The following is a 20,983-nucleotide window of genomic DNA, read 5'->3' as shown; positions in this document are numbered from 1 at the left end:
AGAGTAGAGTAGCCATCTCATCAGCCTAAGGGGGAAAGGATTAAGGGAGGTGGCATGTGAAAGTGGGTGAAAGAGATTGTGTCAGATAAATTTAATGTTAGTTAAACAGAAACCTGTTCAACATAACAGTGGGGACCCTTCATTTTATTACCTTATTCCACCCCACCCCCCATTTTCCAAGTAACTGTTACAACTTTTAGATCTCCTTCAACTTCATTCTTCCCAAGTAATCACTTTAAAATGGGGCCAATGTCCACTCAAAGTTAATAAAATCCAGCCACAAAAAGGGAGAAGGATTTGTTAAGATACTATTTTATGGCATCAAATCTGTGGTTGCTTAGTTTCTGCTCTGAAGAAAAACAAACACAAACCAGGATGCAGATTCTCCAAACAGCTACTACCTTGTTTTGAACTTTCCCTTTTTGGGGAAGGTTTCTGAGTGAGGAGTAGCCTGATCACTTCGGGCACACCTGGACTCTATCAGCTTTCTGGATTCCTGCCAGTCTGGCTTTCAGCCTCTGCATGGCAAAAACAACGTTACCGGGGCCTTGGTTGACCAACTCCACCTAGAGATGGATTGGGATAATTGCAACCTAAATGATGCATCCTTTGTCACTATTGAGCATGAGCTGTTTGTGGTATAACTGGCCAGTGGGATCGCGCCCTGCATATCATAAGGGTTCATTGTTTTCATCTTCTGCCCCAATAAATCTTTTGTGCATCATGATGCATCCCATTCAAAACAGCCTGTTTCATTTCTGGGTGACATGCTATGTTAATCTCAAATTAGGAATGCTGAAAAGAGTAGCAACAGTCTTATTTTTATACTACTTTTGGCGTCACAACTTCTTCCCGCACCCCCAAGGAAGCCATAGGTCACCATTTGCAAGAGGGGTGACACTATCAATGTGCAGAAGCCACAGTCTGAGCTACACCCAGATACTCTGATTTTTACTTTTCCAGAAAAAGCTGTGCAGCAGTGGATCAAGAAACCCAACGGAAAAGTTAAACAACAGATATGCCATGTGACTATCTGTAATGCAACCAGAACTGGTTGTGTGCTAGGGCTGATTTTTGGTTGCCAACCAGCCTTTAGACCTTGTAACAGTTATTATGTGTCAAAAGAGCAAAAGCTAAGCATAAGGAAAGAGGAGGAAGCAATTTTAAGTCATTTGGAAAGAGAATATTAAAAGGACCCAAAGCTTGAAGTGCATGCAAAGAGTGATGGCAGGAGAGAAATTATCTCAACAGCAGTCGACAAAATTTAGCAGAGACATATCAAACTGACTGAGAGAAGATAATGAAAGAATGGGAGGCCAGCATGAATAGAGCAGAGTAGGCCAGGAACAGGCTGCCTTTGGTCTTGCATGGTCTAGTCTTCATAATCTGCCATGATCTGTTAACTTGCTTTAAATTCACAAAACAACAATATACACTCAAGTTCTTTTAAATGTTATGGCATAAGTAATTAGTGCTAAGTCATATACAGTTTTGCTTAAAAATGCAAGAAGTTTGCTGGAGAAGTCAACTGTTTGTAAGAATCTCAGCAATTAGCAATTAGCAGCTGCTAGTTGGCAAACTAATAGACCAGGGGTTGGGAACATGTTGCCCTCTAGATATTGACAGACTCCCATCAACAACTACAGTGAAACTGGCCAGTGGTCGGGGAGGATGGAAGTTGTAGACCAGCAACATCTGGAGAGCCACAAATCCCACATCCCTGCAGAAGACCAACTTACCCTCTTCTCATCCCTGGATTATATGAGAGTTGATCATGATGTAGCTCAGTGTTTTTAAACACCAAGGAAATAATTGAGAATATTAGGAACTATGCATTCCTATGAATTCCTCTTCACCCTGAACTGAAGCATGCAAAGAGTGAGTTCAAGATATTAGCTGGGAAACCAGAGTCCATACCTGAACCTGCTTTTCATAAGTTATGGTTCCCTTTCCGAAGACACATCCCCCTCAGCCCCACTGCTTGCACTAGGATCATTTTTACTTCTGGGAACATTTCTCTCTCTGCTTGATTCAGAGGGTGCCTTCATCCGGGTCTTCTCTTTCCTCTGCTGCTGTTTCTCAAGTTTTGCCAGCTGAAAAACAAAACAAGAAGTTTCATAAATGCACGCTAGAGACTGAAGCAGCTCAGCAGCACTGAAAATATTTTGAACAGACCACTGTATTAAAAAAACAAAAAACTTTAAACTTTGGCATCTCTTAGGAAGATTATGCACCAAATCTAATTTTCTGCCGAGAATCACCTACTGCTACGGAACCTTGGGATTTGTGCAAAAGACAGATATTTTGTCTTTTAAAAAATGAATTACAAACACAAATTACAGCATGATATAATGAAATTACCATGTGCACAGTATTCCAATAGTATAAGCCTTCTTTAGTAACATAGACATTTATCTTAAGTAACAGGTGTTAACCCTTCCGGCATCTGTTTGAAATATTTGTAAAACTTTATTAACATTTTTTTAATAGCAAACTTGAGTTACATCATACTCTTTGTATTCCTCAACAATTAAGGGGCCAGTTGTCCTGTGATGTTTCCTTCCTCCGCCCCACCTTTTCAATTTTCTAAAAAGTTATGCTTTACTTACTTAGCTACAAGGGTGCAATTTACTTTTGCTGAAATGAACACTGAAACTACCAAACATCTGTGCTGAGGTCCACTTTATCCCCAGAGACTATTCAAAATAAGACAGAGAAAGTAACTTCGCATTTTGCCTATATCAGGGTACCAGAGTAAAAGGTTTCTGTTTTTGTAAAAAATAAATGCAAAAAGGTGTGCAACAATAGACAAGCAAGGAGCTACAGTCAGGTAAGAAGCAAAGAAGTTTAATAGCTAGCAGAGACTGGAAGCTTGAGATGACTGTGAAGGGTGTCAGGATACCAATACAGTGACATAAGGAAAGTATGAATTCCCTTCTCTTCTGAGTTTACCTTGTCCTTGAATATATTAAGACATCACCATGCAAAATGATTTCAATTAGTCTAACAGGCAGCTGACACTACCATGGAGTCAATACACCAAGACATTATTTGCCTATCGATGTTCTCAGTGGACAAATCCACCCCCAGGTGCCCTGTCAAGAAACTAAAAATGATTTATACTAACTTCAAAATTTACTCCAGTCAAGATGTTCCTGTGAACTGATAACATAAACCCCTACTCAAAACACAAATTAACTGGCAATGATCACACCTAATTAAAATGATGTTATTACCACCTATTTAGCTGCATAACGATGTGTGATGTTTAAAAGCACAACAGACTCATTGACAATTCAGCACCTCCCTGCTTCCTTATCTCAGGCTGCGCCTCCAAAATATGGGTCAGAAATAGTAGATTTCCTTATGGACAATAAGAACAAACGGGATCAGTTTAAGACTTCTATTGCAGAATGGGCATTAAAAATTCAAACTAATATTCCTCTTCTAGGAGTATTAAGTGAGTGTGGTACATTTTCAGTACATGCAGTCCTCCTTGAGGTTCCTCTGCCCCCAGGTATCATCATTTAAGTTCTAGAACATCACTCTTTGTCACAATGAAGCATTTCCAGTTAGATATAAAGTCCTTCAGAAGGACCATGAAGAGTTTTTTGTTTCAAATCTATTTCAATTGGTGTGAACTTCACAGGGAAGTAAATTATGTCTTTGAAACACAGTAGAATACATTAAAAGAATCTCATCAGAATAAGAGAGTTTGGGTTGCTTTGAAAAGAGAAAAATTAAACGAGCCCCTAAAACTTTTAGCACTGTCATGGAGAATGACTGTTCTTTGTGTACATGGCTCCCCTGGCAACAGTTACCAAGGTAAGGCCCAGTCACAGAGAATGTAAATCACATAAGCTTCAATGAGATCAAAATGTTCATTCATGATGGATCTCTTAAAAGCAGCAGACCAACCTCTCTCCTCCCCCCCCCCCCAATCTAATTTCTTTGGGTGGACTTGAAGAGTATTTCCCTACCATTGCAGGATGATTCAAGCCTAGGATTATTTGTTTCTTTGTTGCATTTATATCCCACCTTTTTCTCCAAGGAACTCTGGGTGACATACATGGTTCCACCCCCCCCATTTAATCCCCACAACAACCCTGTGAGGTAGGTTAGGCTGAGAAGAAGTGAGTGGCCCAAGGGCGCCCAGTGAACTTCATGGCTGAGTGGAGATTCAAACCCTGGCCTCCCAGATCCGAGTCCAACACTCCACCCTCTAAACCACACCCTTGCGCTCAGATGTATTGTTCAAGGGGGCTTCCTCCCAAGTATGAGTGAGAATGTGGTGCTGGTTAATGTTCTTAAATCAAGTCAGATGCATTCACTGGATATGAACAATGACTGCCACCGTGTCCACAATTTCACTCACTCTAGCAGCCAACAATGCCAAGGCTTTGCCACAACATCACCCCTTCTCAATATGCTGTAAAATCAATCGTGTGCTCAGTGCCCTCATACTAAGTTGTAAAGTAAAGAAGAAACACTTGTGCTCATTCTCGCATTGCAATGAACCATGGTTAAGGAAACTTGTGGTATGGTATATTTGAATTGTTAAACCATAGTTTTCAATTAGCCAACAAAGCAGAATCAGAAAGCATGAACTAAATTGAATTTTAGTTATTTATTTTATTTCAAACAATTTATATCCCACTTGATTGTAAAACACCTCAAAGTCAAAACGCTTTACAAAAAGAACATAGAGCCATTGAAGTGACTTTAGAACAAATTCATCTGCATGAGGATGATGCACAACAAGGTTTTCGCCCCCTTTCATCCCAGGAGCTCCCCAAAATTGGCTTGTGGGGAGTGAGAAGAACCTCCAGAACAGTGCATGGGGGGAGGGAGGGGGGATCATTCTGTCTGGCAAGCTGCAATTTTCACACTAAATTTCATTGTGTTCACCATAGCACAATGTTGAATCCTGCCCTATTACTACAATTTAAATAAAAATACAACTCCCACTCTATTCTGCCTTGGTCAGACCACACCTGGAATGTTGTGTCTAGTTCTGGGCACCACAATTTAAGAAGGGTGTTGACAAGCTGGAACGCATGCAGAGGAGGGCATCCAAGATGATCCAGGGTCTGGAAACCTTATAAGGAACAACTGAGGGAACTGGGTATGTTTAGCCTGGTAAAGAGGAGACTGAGAGGAGGTGTGAGAGCCAAATTCAAATATCTAAAGGGCTGTCACATGGAAGATGAAGTAAATATGTTTTTTCCTGCTCTGGAAGCCAGGACCTGAACCAAAGGCTTCAAGTCACAAGAAATGGGATTCTGACTCAACATCAGGAAGAGGTTTCTGATGGCAAGAGTTGTTTGACGGTGGAACAGACACCCTCAGGAGGTGCTGGACTCTCCTTCCTTGGAGGTTTTACAGCAGAGATAGGAGGAGGGCCATCTGTCAAGTATGATCTAGTTGAGATTCCTGGATTGCAGGGGGTTGGACTAGATGACCCTTGGGGTTGCTTCCAACACTACAATTCCGTGACCCCCAACCTCACTGAAAACAGCTACTGCTGCAATTAGCCAACACGAGGCTTGTTTGAAGCCAACATACATCTGAGGAGGATACTTTCAGGTGGAGAGCTAGGAAGTAAAGGATTACTCTTTCTTTCCCCAGCTACAACTCCCATCTAGAATTGCCCTTATTGCTGCAGTTAAGAGTTGAAAAAAGCCTTTTTATTGGTTCCAATAATTGGATCCAATTAGGGCTTTTTTCTAGCCTAACTCTGTGATTGTAGGGGGAGGCGCCTTTCCTGGATATTGCCACTGGGAAGGAAGACTAGTGCTACATTCTCCAGGATAATTCCTCCCCACATTAGGCTTGAAAAATGATATTTCTCCAAGCCTTATTGCTGGTGAAAGAGCAGTGGTGGGAGTGCATACAAAACTGTGGTGCCCACTAGTTTTTCCAGGTTGCAAATGTATCCATGAGCTCCTAGCAGCTCTATGGGCCCCTAGCAGCAGAGTATCAATATGGATAGCTTGGACCTTACCTTTTAATTTTAATTTAGTAGGTCCTACTGAGGGTGGCAATTACCTGTGCCTATAGGGATCACACACCTATGCTAAGAGGCTCCTTGTTGCTGTGTCTATGTACAGCAGGGCAGATCAGGCCAGCTGGGAACTTTAGATTCACAAACTCCCTCTTCAGCCTCACAAACAGATGTCCACTGCCTTTGAAGCTGATCACAAATTACCAGTTCACATCAATCAGCAATGCATGGTTTCCCCAACACCAGGATAGGAGGAAGAGAATTATTGCATGCAATGGAAGGAGGAGGGGGAGTAGGAGAGCCTGAATGTTCTGAATTGCTTATTCATGCAACTTCAAACCACTGTTTGATGTTATATCTTAACTGCTCCTGTATCTGTTTTAATAAAGATTGCATAATGGAAGGCTTGGGTCAGGAATCTTTAGTCCTAAGAAAGCCAATTGCTATCCCTATATACTATCATCATCTACAATTCTGAAAGGGTCCACTTCTGGCTTTAATACTTACACACTGATACTAAACATGTTTACTTGGAAGTAAGTGCCAACAAATTCAACAGAACTACCGTATTTTTTGCCCTATAGGACGCACTTTTTCCCCTCCAAAAATGAAGGGGAAATGTGTGTGCGTCCTATGGGGCGAATACAGGCTTTCGCTGAAGCCTGGAGAGCGAGGGGGGTCAGTGTGCACCGACCCCTCTCGCTCTCCAGGCTTCAGGAAGCTATCCGCTAGCCGTGAGAGAGCTGCGCGGCTCTCCCACGGTTAGCGGAGAGCTTGCCTGCACCTAGAAGCTTGGGGTGCGCTGAACTCAGCATGCCCCAAGCTTTGGGCTTCGCGCAGCGCTCTCCCACGGCTAGCGGATAGCAACCTGTTCTGGGGGCTGGGATCAGGGGAAGCTCGGGCTTCCCCTGCCCCAGCCCTGCACCTGGGGGGGAAATAATTTTTTTTCTTTATTTCCCCCCAAAAAAACTAGGTGCGTCCTATGGGCCGGTGCGTCCTATGGGGCGAAAAATACGGTAACTGTAGATTTACAGCCTTTGTATGCATATAGTGTTCTTAATTGCTTTGCACACATTATGTCAGTAACCTATACCCAGCCCCAACACCTGTAAGGCAAGCCATTATTATTATTTTCATTTTCATTTTGCCAAGTAACCTTGGGCAAACTACTCAGTGAAACCACAGCTGACCTGAGATTTCAATTGAACTTCCTGGCTCATCTTGCCACACTAAGTCAGTTCTCTTTTACAAGGAATGTAGTCGCTTTCAAAAGGATAGGGGACAATATGCCATTTCAAGAAAATCTGAGTAAAAACGCTCAGCTTGCTTGTGAGACTTGTACATTATTCCCTTATTTGTTCTCTTTTCCTACAGGAAAAGAGTACTGATTTGTGTGCAATGTGTTACAGATATGCAAACAGTATAACAGGAACATAAAGCAGTAATGAGAAATAAAAATAGAACAAAAAGAAGCTTATGGTGACAGAGAGACTTAGGTACAGAGACCACACAAGCATTTCTTTTTACTGCATGTAAAAAAAAAAATTAGGTAAAAGTGGTTGAACCAATGAAATGAAACATAATGACACCTGCTGTCTTTGGATCTATTGGATAAATATTTTAATTTCACAAAATATGATTAACAGCTTTGGGAAAGTTTTATAAAATCTGAAGCTGATGAATTGCATCTCTTTTGAAATATATGGCTACATGTCAAATATTTCTGTTCTCAGATGCCACAAAAGGAGTACTAATAAAAACAAAAATAGTACTAATTTTTAGAAACAATCCCAATCCACACTGTAGATGTTATGGGCATCCATTAAATACCAGGTCCATTACTACAACAACTATTACCATTAAACAACAATTTAATAGTTTGATCTTCTCAATTTAACAGCACTTTCTCATAGGATTTTCTTTCCAATTATCTTCACATGCAACTCAGGTTCTATCAAGGGCATTTCACATATGGACCCACTTACAAACATATCATAAACTGTATTGATACATAAGTATGAGTGGGTGGGAATCTATGATTTTCTATATTAGCATATAAAACAAAAACTGGAAAATGACACCAGTAATATATACACAAGATCATAGTCTTGTTTTTAGAAGAAGATACACGTCAGATGAAGGAAAGCATCAATGTAACTTACCTGCTTAGGGTCAATGGGAGGGGCAGGAGACTCCAGTTCTATAGTCACAGGTCCATCGTTCTGAATATGTACCTGCATATATTCACCAAATTTGCCATCTGAAAAATTAAATTAGAGTTGAGTAGGAAGAAGAGGACATTTACCTAAGAACCACCTTTGGTTTTTATAGTGGCCGTCACTGCATGGTGCACCTGCTTCCAATGCTTCTTTGCTATATATTTAGCCCCATTATAAGGTGTGGCAAAAGACAGGGGTTCTGCCAGGTGGCCTTGATAATGGAGTCAACGGGAGGACAGGTCTGCCTTGACCCAGGCATGGAGCCAGCACCTGGACATAGACTTTGGCTCACTGCTGAGAACATAGAAGGGAGGCACACTGATGGCTAGAGACTGGCATTTCGCTGCCTGGGACTGTATAAAAAAACAGACTTCAAAGGAAAGGGTCGTTTACCATCAGGATGTGTTGTGGGCATGGGAGCCCAGGCAGCCACCTACCAGCCTAAAGAATCAGAGTGATCTCCCGCAGTTGGAAGAGTGTGCCAAAGGACCTGTTTTGTAACTATCTTTTCTATATCCTTTTAGCCTAAGATTATAGCAGTTGGGCTGGGTGAAATATTGATATATATAATAATTTATTATTTATACCCCACCGATCTGGCTGGGTTTCCCCAGCCACTCTGGGCGGCTATATATAATCCAAAATCAATATTAAATCCACATCGTAATAACAGTTTCAAATAAATTGAGCAGGCAAGTCACAGCCTTCAAACTGCGAGGGACAATAACATTGCTGCCTGCCTGCCTTCCCTTTCAGTTTCCCCTCCAATAGTAGAACACTCCCTCCTCTAGCTTCTCTGTAACAGTGGTGTCTGCCTTTGCAATAACAGCTTCAAATACCTGCCTCCTTCCCTTTCAGTTTCCCCTCCTTCCCTTTTTTAAAAAATCGTGTTTATTTGATTTTACAAATATAAATTTATAACAATGCCAAATAAATAGCCATATAAAGAGATTTCTCTGAATCTTGAGACTTCCACCGTCATTTTCAAGTACATATTATTTCATAATCTATATTTTATATCTATCCATATTGTTCATAGTATTTGTTACATTACAAGTGAGATTAAATCCTGCTAATGTTTTCATCTGCTTACAATGGTCTCCTAAATAAATTATAATTTTTTCCCTGTTCTTTCTTGAAGTTTTTGTCTTCTTGGTCCCTGAGCTTTCCGGTCAGTTTTGCCATTTCGGCATAGTCTAACAGCTTGGTTTGCCGTTCCTCTCTGATAGGGACTCTTTCTTCTTTCCTTATCTGGGCTAGTAACATCCATGCTGCTGTTGTTGCATACATAAAAAGTCTTTTCTGTTCCTTTGGAATGTCGGTACCTACAATTCTGAATAAAAAGGCTTCTGTTTTTTAAAAACAAAAGTTATTTTAAACATTTTTTTTCAGTTCATTATATATAATTTCCCAGAAAGCCTTTATTGCCTTACATGACCACCACATATGATAAAAGGTACCTTCTTTTTCTTTACATTTTTTGTAGGTATGGGACGCTGTTTGGAATAGCATTTTCCCCATCCGTAGGGGTGGCAAAGAATTACAGGGACAGCCATCTTCTTGCCAGTTTTTGCCTGAATACATCCATAGCCCTTGAAACCTTGTCTAATGTAACCACTGATAAAACAGTAAAGTTGCAGGCTGAGGTTTCTTTCCAAGGAAATATTTTTTCACTTAGCTTAAGATGCTGGGCTGTTGGCCTAGTGACCACTAGGTGGCAGTACAGTTTTCCTTCTGCCAAACTGACAATATTGCTCCTTCAATTAAAAGTTTATGCACTGTATTTATATTTCTCATATACTACTACTCCCCCTTTCTTTTGGACTTTAAGAGCTACAAATCTTTTAAGAGTAATAAAAAAGCTGAAGATGCTGGTGTCTTGGCAAAGATTTTAGTAAGTAAACTAAGAATATAATTCCTCCACAACTACCTGGTGATACTTTTTAAAGACTGGTTCTTAATCATAACAGAATCTGAAGTGAATAAGAAGAGTTCCATTTGATGCTTTAGTTTTCAGACTTGACAGTTTACAAGAACTTTTATTTTAACATGTTTATGTCTAAAAGCTTCAATCCACATATTCAGCAGATCATTATCTCCTTTATAACTACATTGCATTGAATACAAAGTACGGTAGGTCACAAGAAGCTGACATTTTAGAAATTGATTTAAACCCTACCAGGCACTGCTCCTTTCTAAAGGAAAAATTTTGGTAAGTGATTATATCTTTGCACAGCCAATCAGGATTTTGAATCATAACATTTTTCTCTATCTACTGTTTTATTTCCTCCCATTCAAGCACAAATGCTTCCTATAAAACAGGACAATATTAAACAGATTAAACAGAATGGCATGGTGGTAATATGCTACTTTCTGACCAAACTGCGGGAGACAGTGGAAGACAGAAGTGCCTGGCGTGCTCTGGTCCATGGGGTCACGAAGAGTCGGACACGACTAAACGACTAAACAACAACAAATATGCTACTTCTAAAGAAAGGTATAGAGCATTGTCAAGGGATGAAGTGATGCCTTTTTTATAAGGCAGAAGTCTCCAAAATGCACAAGAGATCTCTAGTGGGGGCCAAGCTACATGTTTCATAGAACTGCAGAGTTGGAAATCACCATGAGGGCCATCTAGTCCAACCCCCTGCAATGCAGGAATCGTTTGCCCAACGTGAGGCTTGAAGCCTAAACCCTGAGATGAAGAGTCTCATTCTTTACCGACTGAGCTAACCCCTTTTCCTAACTTTTGAGCAATGTTTTCTTGTGACTTGAAGCTTCCCCAGCCAACCAACCGCCATTCCAAATCTCCAACTGCTTCTTTTCTAATGAGGTGGGGAAGAGATAGAGGGATTCTTTCAACATTTGCTTTCCCTCCAATATCTATAAGCAAATTAATTTGGAAGTTAGTTTTTCAGGAACAGGATTGAACATACAATCAAGTGCCAGAATTTTCTGAAGATATATAACCAGTTGTTAGTCCATGAAAAGAAAGCAAACAGTATTGGTTAGTGTTGATCTGATCTATCTCTGAGCCACCTCACATTTTGTCATAGACAAGAGTGCAGAAGGGTTAGAGAAAACACTTTCAAAACTGCAAAGAAACTAGTACAAAGATACATACATAAATTTCCAGAAAACTACATGAACTGATTACTTATGAAATGAAAGACAATACTGTATATGTAAATTCTTTTAATTAATCAATAAATTAATTAACCGCATGGATAACTTTTGTTTTTAGTATATCTAAGGCAATATCTTCGCTTTGCTGAGTGATATCCAACTGTTATGTCCCACTTATGCAACAGACTACTGCACACACAAACAGGAATGTCCTTTGCTCTTCTCCATCACAGCAGCCTCCCTCTGATGCAGACTGGGCGACACAGGGCTGCTGGAGAGGGAGAGGAAGGTCCATCACAGCCACTGGTGCAAGACTGAATCTTGTCTTGTGTTCCAGTGGACCTCTGTATAATCTGGGGGCACCATTCTAAACAACACAAAAGCTTCCTTCCATTACCATTTTAAGACCAAAACGACTAAGCTAACACTGGGCTTGGACCTGGAAACAACTTTTTCTCATATTTTAATTTCAAAAAGAGAGAGAGAGAAGGATAGAGAGAGAACACAAAGCCTGAAAATTTTAAGAAGAAGAAGAAGAAGAGGAGTTTGGATTTGATATCCCGCCTTTCACTCCCTTTAAGGAGTCTCAAAGCGGCTAACATTCTCCTTTCCCTTCTTCCCCCACAACAAACACTCTGTGAGGTGAGTGGGGCTGAGAGACTTCAAAGAAGTGTGACTGGCCCAAGGTCACCCAGCAGCTGCAGGTGGAGGAGCGGAGATGCCAACCTGGTTCCTCAGATTACGAGACTACCACTCTTAACCACTACACCACACTGGCTCTCTCTTTAAGTAACCTAAAAGTTATTGCAAACATTGGTGGTTCTCATGAAGACAAGAGGATCGAGGTGGGGGGAGGTCATAGAATAGAAAAGATTCATAGAATCCTAGAGTTGGAAGAGACCACAAGGGCCATCGAGTCCAACCCCCTGCCAAGCAGGAAACACCATCAGAGCACTCCTGACATATGGTTGTCAAGCCTCTGCTTAAAGACCTCCAAAGAAGGAGACTCCACCACACTCCTTGGCAGCAAATTCCACTGTCAGACAGCTCTTACTGTCAGGAATTTCTTCCTAATGTTTAGGTGGAATCTTTTTTCTTGTAGTTTGGAACCATTGCTCTGTGTCCGCTTCTCTGGAGCAGCAGAAAACAACCTTTCTCCCTCCTCTATGTGACATCCTTTTATATATTTGAAAATGGCTATCATATCACCCCTCAACCTCCTCTTCTCCAGGCTAAACATGCCCAGCATCACACTTCAAAACGACCTTGACAGATTAGAGAACTGAGCCAAAACAAACAAGATGAATTTTAACAGGGAGAAATGTAAAGTATTGCACTTGGGCAAAAAAAATGAGAGGCACAAATACAAGATGGGTGACACCTGGCTTGAGAGCAGTACATGTGAAAAGGATCTAGGAGTCTTGGTTGACCGCAAACTTGACATGAGCCAACAGTGTGACGCGGCAGCTAAAAAAGCCAATGCAATTCTGGGCTGCATCAATAGGAGTATAGCATCTAGATCAAGGGAAGTAATAGTGCCACTGTATTCTGCTCTGGTCACACCTCACCTGGAGTACTGTGTCCAGTTCTGGGCACCACAGTTCAAGAAGGACACTGACAAACTGGAACGTGTCCAGAGGAGGGCAACCAAAATGGTCAAAGGCCTGGAAACGATGCCTTATGAGGAACGGCTAAGGGAGCTGGGCATGTTTTTTTTTAGCCCTATTCTGCTAAGAGTTCATGCCTATGTGTTGCTCTCAGGCGCCAGGGTTCCAAGGCAGTATTATGGCAGAGCACACACCGAGCTCTCAATTCTAGCAAGCTTTAGAGGGGCAGAAAGGAGAGGGAGGCTTGTCATTTCACAAGTTCAGTTTTTCCTGCAGACTTTTCTGACCTCTCCCTCTTGCAATCTGCAGTGACTCGCTTCTGTTTTGTCTCTCCACTCATTTTCCCATCCAGCACATCTATATGCAGATACTCCACTTTATTAACAAAGCAATGTTATTCAAGTGTCCCTGTGAATTTTGTTTTAACAGTCCAAAAAGGCTACTTGTTTTCGTTTTTGTTCTGGAGCCATTGTACTTTTCCTGGTCCTTATCCACATATTTAAGGAAATAATGATCCCATTAACTGATAGGAAAAGGCAAAATAAAAGTAGCAGCTACCAAAAGGCAAACATGTTTTACTGTATATTTAGATTCTTCACATATTCACCTCGGAGTAAGACTCATTGAACTCCATGGGACTTACTTCTGAATAGACATGTATAGGATTGTGCTGTAGGAAGCTTTTCCCATTTATCCAACTCTTTAATTTGGCCTTACCTTTAATAAGCTCTGGCTTGTATGATTTGCGAAGGTGTTCTAGGAAACTGTTGTAGAAAGACTCTGCTTGATCTGTAGGCATTGCCATATGATAGTCTGGCTTGTTTCCTTTCAGGATACACTGAAGAGTAAACTGGCTGACACAGAGCACTTCGTACTGCTTGTCCATTACACTTTTAGACCAGTGTTTGCCACTTTCATCTTCAAACACACGCAGATTTAAAATCTTTCTAACCCTAAGTTGAAAACCAAAAGACATGAAAGGTCCATTAAACTTTTAGACCAGTGTTTGCCACTTTGATCTTCAAACACACACAGGTTTAAAATCTTTCTAACCCTAAGTTGAAAACCAAAAGACAAGAAAGGTCCCTGTCTCAAAATCAGATCATTCTTACAATTCCACATAAATATGAAGCGGGGTTGGGGAACCACAGCCTTAAAATATGGAATAAAGAAAATATTCATAGACCTTGAAGATTCCATATTTTGTCATCATATCCAGAAAATCAAAGGTTTATCTGGATCCATTTCAACCTGAGTTCAGGCCTGGTTTCAGAAAGGAAATCAGCCTTGGTTGCCTGATGGATGACTCTTCTCAAGAGAGTGATGGGGGGGGGGGAGTGTGACCCTGCTACTCTCACTGCCTAACAGCATTTGGTACCATTGACCATGGCATAGTCCTAGACCAACTGTGCAGAATGGGTTTTGGAATCACTGTATTACAGTGGCTTTGTTCCTACCTGCATGGTTGGGTCCAGAGAGTAGCATTCAAGGACTGCTCTTCATCCCCCAGCACTTCTACTATGGAGTTTCACAGACATTCTTTCGTTCCCAGTAATATTTAACCCCTACATGAGCCACTGTGAGTAGTTATTAGGCTGGAGCATGATGTGGTAAATATGCCAATGACACGCAGTTCTATTTCTCCTTACCAGCTGAACTGGGAACGGCTGTGAAAATCATGGACTAGGTGCCTTAATGCAGGGACTAGCCAACGTTGCATTCCTGCTGAAGGGGCAGATATATAGCAAGAGGGTATTCCTGTGTAATTAGAAACCCAAGTGATCTGTGTGACCTGTAGTATCTTTTACCAGCTTCATCCGGTTTGCCAGCTAGTCATATTGGGATAGCCTGGCCACTGCAGTCCATGCATTAGTAAACTGAAGACTAGATTACGGCAATGTGCTCTATGTGCCCTTTGGGCCTGGTCCGGAAGCTCCAGGTAATGTAGAATGCAGCAGCTAGATTGATGAGAAACAAATAGCTGACAGCATGCACCTCTACTAAAACATCTGCACTGACTGCACACGTGTTACCAGGCCAAATTCAAAGTCCTTGTATTAATATACAAAGCTCTGAACAACTTGGGTCCAGGGTACCCTAAGGAAGTCTTTCTGAACCTTGGGTCCCCAGATGCTGTCAGACTACAACTCCCATCATCCCTAGCTAGCAGGATCAGTGACCAGGGATGATGGGAGTTGTAGTCCAACAATAGCTAGGGATACAAAGTTGAGAAAGACTGTCCTAAGGACTGCCTGAGCCCTTATATCCTAGCTCAGTAACTAACATCATCAGGAAGCGTACTGCTAGTTAATTCAGAAGCCTGACTAGAAGCCAGACTGGATATTTCATATGAGTGAACAAACAAAATTAGCATTTGTATGCAAAATTGTTAAAAATTAAGTAAAATTTATATAAGCACAATACAAAGAAAAAGTTTTATACTTTAGATTGACTTACATGTGCTCAAGCTCTTTCTGAGTGTCTTCCACTGAGATACCCAGCAGGACACAAATGCCTTGTCCAATGGAGCTTATTTGCTCCCCACCAACTGCACGGGAATTTTTAAAAATAGGTTAAACTTGTCACATGCAATTATATATCCTAGCAAACTATAGGGAGTTTTAAAAGTTTCTGATTCTAAGAAACCAACTTATTGCCAGTGGTTTGTTGTCACTTAAGTACTAGTGAAAGACCCATCTAGTCCAGGATCCTGCTCTCACAGTGACCAACGAAATGCTTATAGGAATTGTGCCAACCAAACTTGAGCACATCAGCATTCTGCCCAGTTTTGATTCCCAGCAACTGCTATTCAGAGCCATACTGTGTCCGACAGTGTAAGTAGAAAACAGTCATTGTGTTCCTCCTCAAGACCCAAAGAACAAGCATACATACGCTATCGGAAACACTTTTTTTTTACTTTGCCAAATGTCTATATGATCTGGCCCAAGACTGGTATGTAATAGATGCTTTTTTTATATCAGCATAGCCCTATGGTTTTAAAATGTTTATAGATGGTATATTGAACAGATATTAATTCTTGTTTTATGTGTTTGGCTTTACAGCAATATGTATATACACTGATGAAGGATGTATTTGGAAATGGGTGCTTTATGCTAGCTACTCTGTCTGTTTTTTGCTTATTAGCATTTTATGCTGAATATATAATTCACATATATAATTCAATTTATGAATCAGTCTTTTCGTGCACATTCTTGTGGGGGGTTTTGCCTCATTCAATACAGAAGCAGAGTACTCTTACAGCTAATCAAAGGGAGACATTTTACTAATAAAGTTCTCACAGTGCTTAGAATGGCAAGAAAAAATACATCTATCAAAATTCTCCTTCTGCATGAGGTATTTTATGTACAGGATTCATACTTAATCAATCTGGCAACAATACATAGTGCATATTTGTTTATTCTCGTACATTTACACCCTGCCTAACCTAACAGGCTCATAAGCAATGCTGTGGGTGAGCCCCACTGTACAACAAATTAATCAATTCCATGATTATAACTCTTGAATTCCTAAGAGGCCTTAGAGACTTTATAGCTTTTTTGGTATTGGCCTGCTATGTTTTATTTATTTTAAAATTGTCTATAGGCCTAACAGTATGTAGTATGCAGTAAAACATAGCATAAAAACATAATATAAACAAAACTACAACTTCTGAGGTCAGTACAGGTATGGGCAAAAAGATAACAGGATCATAGAGTTGGAAGGGATTTTTTTTTAGTTTGATGCATTTAGTTGTCAATATGCTCAAATGTGTTATGAGGGCTTGTCCTAAAAGGTGGGGTACACCAGTACCCCCAGGGTGGGAGCTGCGCCAAGAACCCATGGGATCCTAAGCCAGTCCAGCTACTGGGCAAATTCTGGCCATTCTGCTGCAGCAGCCTGTAGCTCACACAGCAAAAAATAAAATAAAAAAATTAGCAGCTTTATTGCCTTCCTCCCAGCTTCAACCATGGCTACTGCGAGCAGGAGTGCTTTGCAAGTGGCAGCAGCTCCACCACTCAGTTCAGGCCCACCAAGCCCAAGCTGGGATTTAAAGATTGCTTCCTTAAACGTTATGGCACCTTGGAATGCTCTTCACACAGCTTCTAGGACATTGTCTGCTTAGATGATATGGATGCAACCCTGTGCTTATCAAGTCTCTATAACTGCTATCCAGCAGCTTGCCCTATTCACACAAGGGGAAAAACAGGAGAAAATTGGGAGTGGGTGGGTTGTTATTGGTTTGATTTTGTCTTTTTTTATATATTGTAATTTTATGTCGTGAACCACTCTGAGATCTACGGATGAAGGGCGATATACAAATGCAATTAATTAATTAATTAATTAACCCTTCCATGCCAGCTTCCTGTTGCCAAAGCAATGCAGACACAACCACAGGGATTAAAAGGCACGGCATGGTCCTCAAGGAACTTCCTACACTATTAGGAACACAGATGGGAAGCTGCCTTATACCGAGGTCAGCGGGAAATGAAATGTAGAGACTACAGTGGTAAGTGATCATTGCAACAGCTAAACTAAATATTTTAACATCTGTGGCAGAGGAAACTCTACTAAGGCCCAAATGAACAAAATTAAACTTCTTATTAACATGGAAAGCTACATGATGCTGAGTTAGATCATTTAGCCTAGTATTGCGTGCCTCAGCCTTTCTCAACCTTGGGGGGGGGGGGTTCCCCAGATGTTGTGGGACTACAACTCCCATCATCCCTGACCACTGGCCCTGCTAGCTAGTTCAACAGCATCGGGTGGCGGGGGATCCAGCCCCTCCCCCGCCAAAGTCGAGAAAGGCTTGTCCACCCTGAGGGCCAGCAGCCCTGGAGGGTTTCAGGCCCCGTCCGGAGAGGCCCCCGGAGGCTGAGCCCAGCCTCTTCCACGGCCGCTCCCCGCCCCCCCCCCCGGCGAATCCTCTTGGCCGGCCTGATTCTTGGCCAGCCCGAGGGCCGGCTCTGCCCGCGCGGAGCACCTGTCACGCTGGCCCGGGCGACGCGCTGGATGATGGCCTTCATGGCTCCGGGCCCTCAGGAGAGTCGGCCGGCACCCCGGCCGGCGGAGCAGGAAGTGGCGTCAGGCCACTTCCGGGAGAGGCAGGAAGCGCCCTTGGCAGAGCTGCGAGCGACGGCCAAGGGCAGAGGGAGGCAGCCTCGCCAACTTCTGGGTCGCCTCGGACGGCAGGAGCGGACTATAGGAGACCCGGGAGGCGTCGCCAGGCTTCGCCCCTCCGGAGCGGCTTGGAAGGACAGGAGTTTCAAACCGGATCAGGGACTGCAGGTTCCTGCATTGTGTGGGCTGGACTAGATGATCCTTGGGTCCCCTTACAACTCTGTGATTGTATGATATGTTTATGTGCATGTATGAAATATAGGAATATATGAAATATTATTTCAATATTTACTTGCATTTGTTCTCCCATTTTCCTTATTTTTATTTGTAAACTGCACTGGGTCCCCATCAGAGAAAAAATAATAAATAATCCTAGCAGTCTCTAACCCGACCCCAAAGGAAAAGGGGGGAAAAGTGAGCAGCATGTTTTTCTAACTTATATCTTATTTCATAGAGGGGGGATACAACATTTCCAAACTGAAACACTAAAAAAGTGTGGCAGGTCTGCGCGCATGTGAATGGTGTAGAAGGCTTCTGTATGCAGGGGGCAGTTTCAGCAGATTGAGCTCTGCTACTGAGAATTTTTTTGTATGGGACAGGGTGGATGGACACCTGCTTCAGTCCAGCCTCTAATCTAATTTACATGAGGTTCATAATTGTACTTTTTGCTACTGCTGACACAGCAAAAACAACACGGGAGGCAGCAGTTAGAGTTCTTGGTCTCTTCAGCCACAGCAGGCGCCGTGATTCTCCAGCTCACCTCACCCCTGGAGGCACACTCCATTGTCTCTCAGGACAGTCTTATGCCAACAACTGGTTTGAGATGAATTTCCAGTTTTATTAACAGTAAATTATTTCTAAATATATAAAAATTAGCACATATAAACCTTGCCCATTTTGGTGATGCATGAGTAGCCACTTTAGCAGATAAACTCCAAACCAGCAACAAGGCCCCTGCTCTCCCTTTCTTACAGTTTGTTCTTTTGAAGCAAGAATTCCCTCAAAACAAAAACAAAATTCCAATTGGAAATATGCCAAATTGAGATATCGTCTGCTAGCACTCCCGCTAGCAGAGATAATTAAGGAGTAATGAGAGGTGGTCAGGAGATAAGTCCCCTTTGAACTAAATGGGGTGTTGAAGGGCACAGCCTCAGATGTTCTGAAGAAGACAATCATCATCATCATGGGGAGGGAGAAAAATCTCTGGGGAGGAGAGAACGTCTACAGTGAGGCAAATATACTGGCTCGAGCACCAACTGGAAAGAAACGGGATTTTCTAGTTGCCAGTTAAATAACACACAGAGGTGAAAAGGCTGCAGGTGGTTAAAAGCAATATCAGATAACAGGTAGAGCCCTTTCAAGCTTTAAATAATTTATTGCCTGGAAAGATTAAAATGGACTGGAGCCTGGAATTGCATATAACTTATTTTTTACGTCTTTTGTAAATCTTTGTTTCCTTGTGCTGAGCTGATGAAAAACGAAAATGGGAATTTCTTACTGTCTCACATGATGCAGGGACGCGAAGGCAGCCTTAAATCATGGCTACAAGAAAAACATCCCTGGTCTTTGAACTCATGCAAGACCCAAGACCTGTTTAAAATGCAGTTAATGGACTTAAAAGATGGTTAAGGAGACTGGGCTACAGATAAGAATGGGAGATGTAGAACCTGCAGACGGTGAACAGGAACTAGCTGAGGAAACACATTTATGGCTGCTGGAAAGGTGGGAGCTTATGATGGAATCTGCAGCAAGAAGAGCACAAGACAGATCAAAGCATAGTTGTTTTTTACATTGAATGTGCTTTCAAAGCTGTGTCGGATGAGATTTGTGGAATAATGAATATACAAACAGAAAAAGTCTCCCATCTGCTAGAGACTAAAATGATCAAAAGATTGAAAAAAGAAAAATGACAATGATTTAATAATTTTACAGGCAAACAAATATGGATTACTATGTTTCTGAGCTTTGTTGGAACCAATGAAGAGAAACTCGCCACAGTGAACTGGAAAAATATTATTTTGGACATTTGAAGGTAACAGTAGTTAATGAAGAGCTACATTGAGAAAAGAATTCTGGATGCCTGGGAAGAAAATTTGGGATTACCATCTTTTTTAAAAAAAAAATTATTAACAACTTCAACATAACAAATTATCAAAACAAATAATCTTCATTATTCCCCCCCTTTCCACCTCCCCAGCAAATCCTCCCTCCCTCCCGCCTAAGACTTCCCTCAGCTCCTCTCTGATTTCTAAACACATTAACCTCTGCGTATTGTAAAACTGTATACATCCTTATATTATCTGTCTACTATGTTAACCCTCAATAAATTTGTGTGTTTATTCAAAACCTGCCAAGGAGTCCAGTTCATTTTGTTGTCTTCTTAAATAATTTATAAAAGGCTCCCATTCTTTTTTAAAGTCACAGTTGTCCTTGTGTTGCAATTTGCATGTCAATTTCACCATTTCTGCATAGTTCATCAATTTCTCATGCCACTGTTCTTTTGTCGGGGTTTCCTCATTCTTCCATCCTTGTGCAATCAAGACTCTTGCCACTGTTGTAGCATACATAATTTTTTTTTCCCCTTGGCAGTTCTTGTCCTACAATCCCTAACAGAAATGCTTCTGGGTTTTTTTTATAAATGTCATTTTAAACATTTTCTTCAACTCATTGTATATCATTTCCCAATTTTTTTAAATTTCTCTGCATTTCCTCCACATATAGTAGAAGGTCCCTTCCTTTTCTTTACATTTCCAACATATGTTTGACCCAGTTTTATACATTTTTGCTATCTGTACTGGTGTTATATACCATCTATACATCATTTTCATATGATTTTCTTTCAGAAGAGAACAATCTGTAAATTTTAAATCTGTTTTCTACAGTTTTCCCCAATCTTCAAATTGTATGTT

General features: G+C 41.4%; 1 protein-coding gene across 1 annotated transcript; it reads right to left on the bottom strand.

Moving 5' to 3' along the window:
• Positions 1-1,917: 1,917 nt before the first annotated feature.
• Positions 1,918-18,075, bottom strand: DTD1 (D-aminoacyl-tRNA deacylase 1). The gene is made up of 5 exons (XM_081872915.1): positions 17,938-18,075; positions 15,414-15,504; positions 13,674-13,909; positions 8,167-8,264; positions 1,918-2,093 (listed from the first exon to the last, which is right to left on the bottom strand). The coding sequence occupies exons 1-5, from the start codon at positions 17,978-17,980 to the stop codon at positions 1,938-1,940; spliced, it is 624 nt and encodes a 207-aa protein (XP_081729041.1). The 5' UTR covers positions 17,981-18,075; the 3' UTR covers positions 1,918-1,937.
• Between the last annotated feature and the right edge of the window lie 2,908 nt (positions 18,076-20,983).

This window comes from Podarcis erhardii (assembly GCF_964252035.2).
Source record: "Podarcis erhardii genome assembly, chromosome: 8".
Taxonomy (NCBI): domain Eukaryota; kingdom Metazoa; phylum Chordata; class Lepidosauria; order Squamata; family Lacertidae; genus Podarcis; species Podarcis erhardii.
The sequence above is the reverse complement of the archived record's forward strand: the minus strand, read 5'-3'. Positions and strand labels throughout refer to the sequence as shown.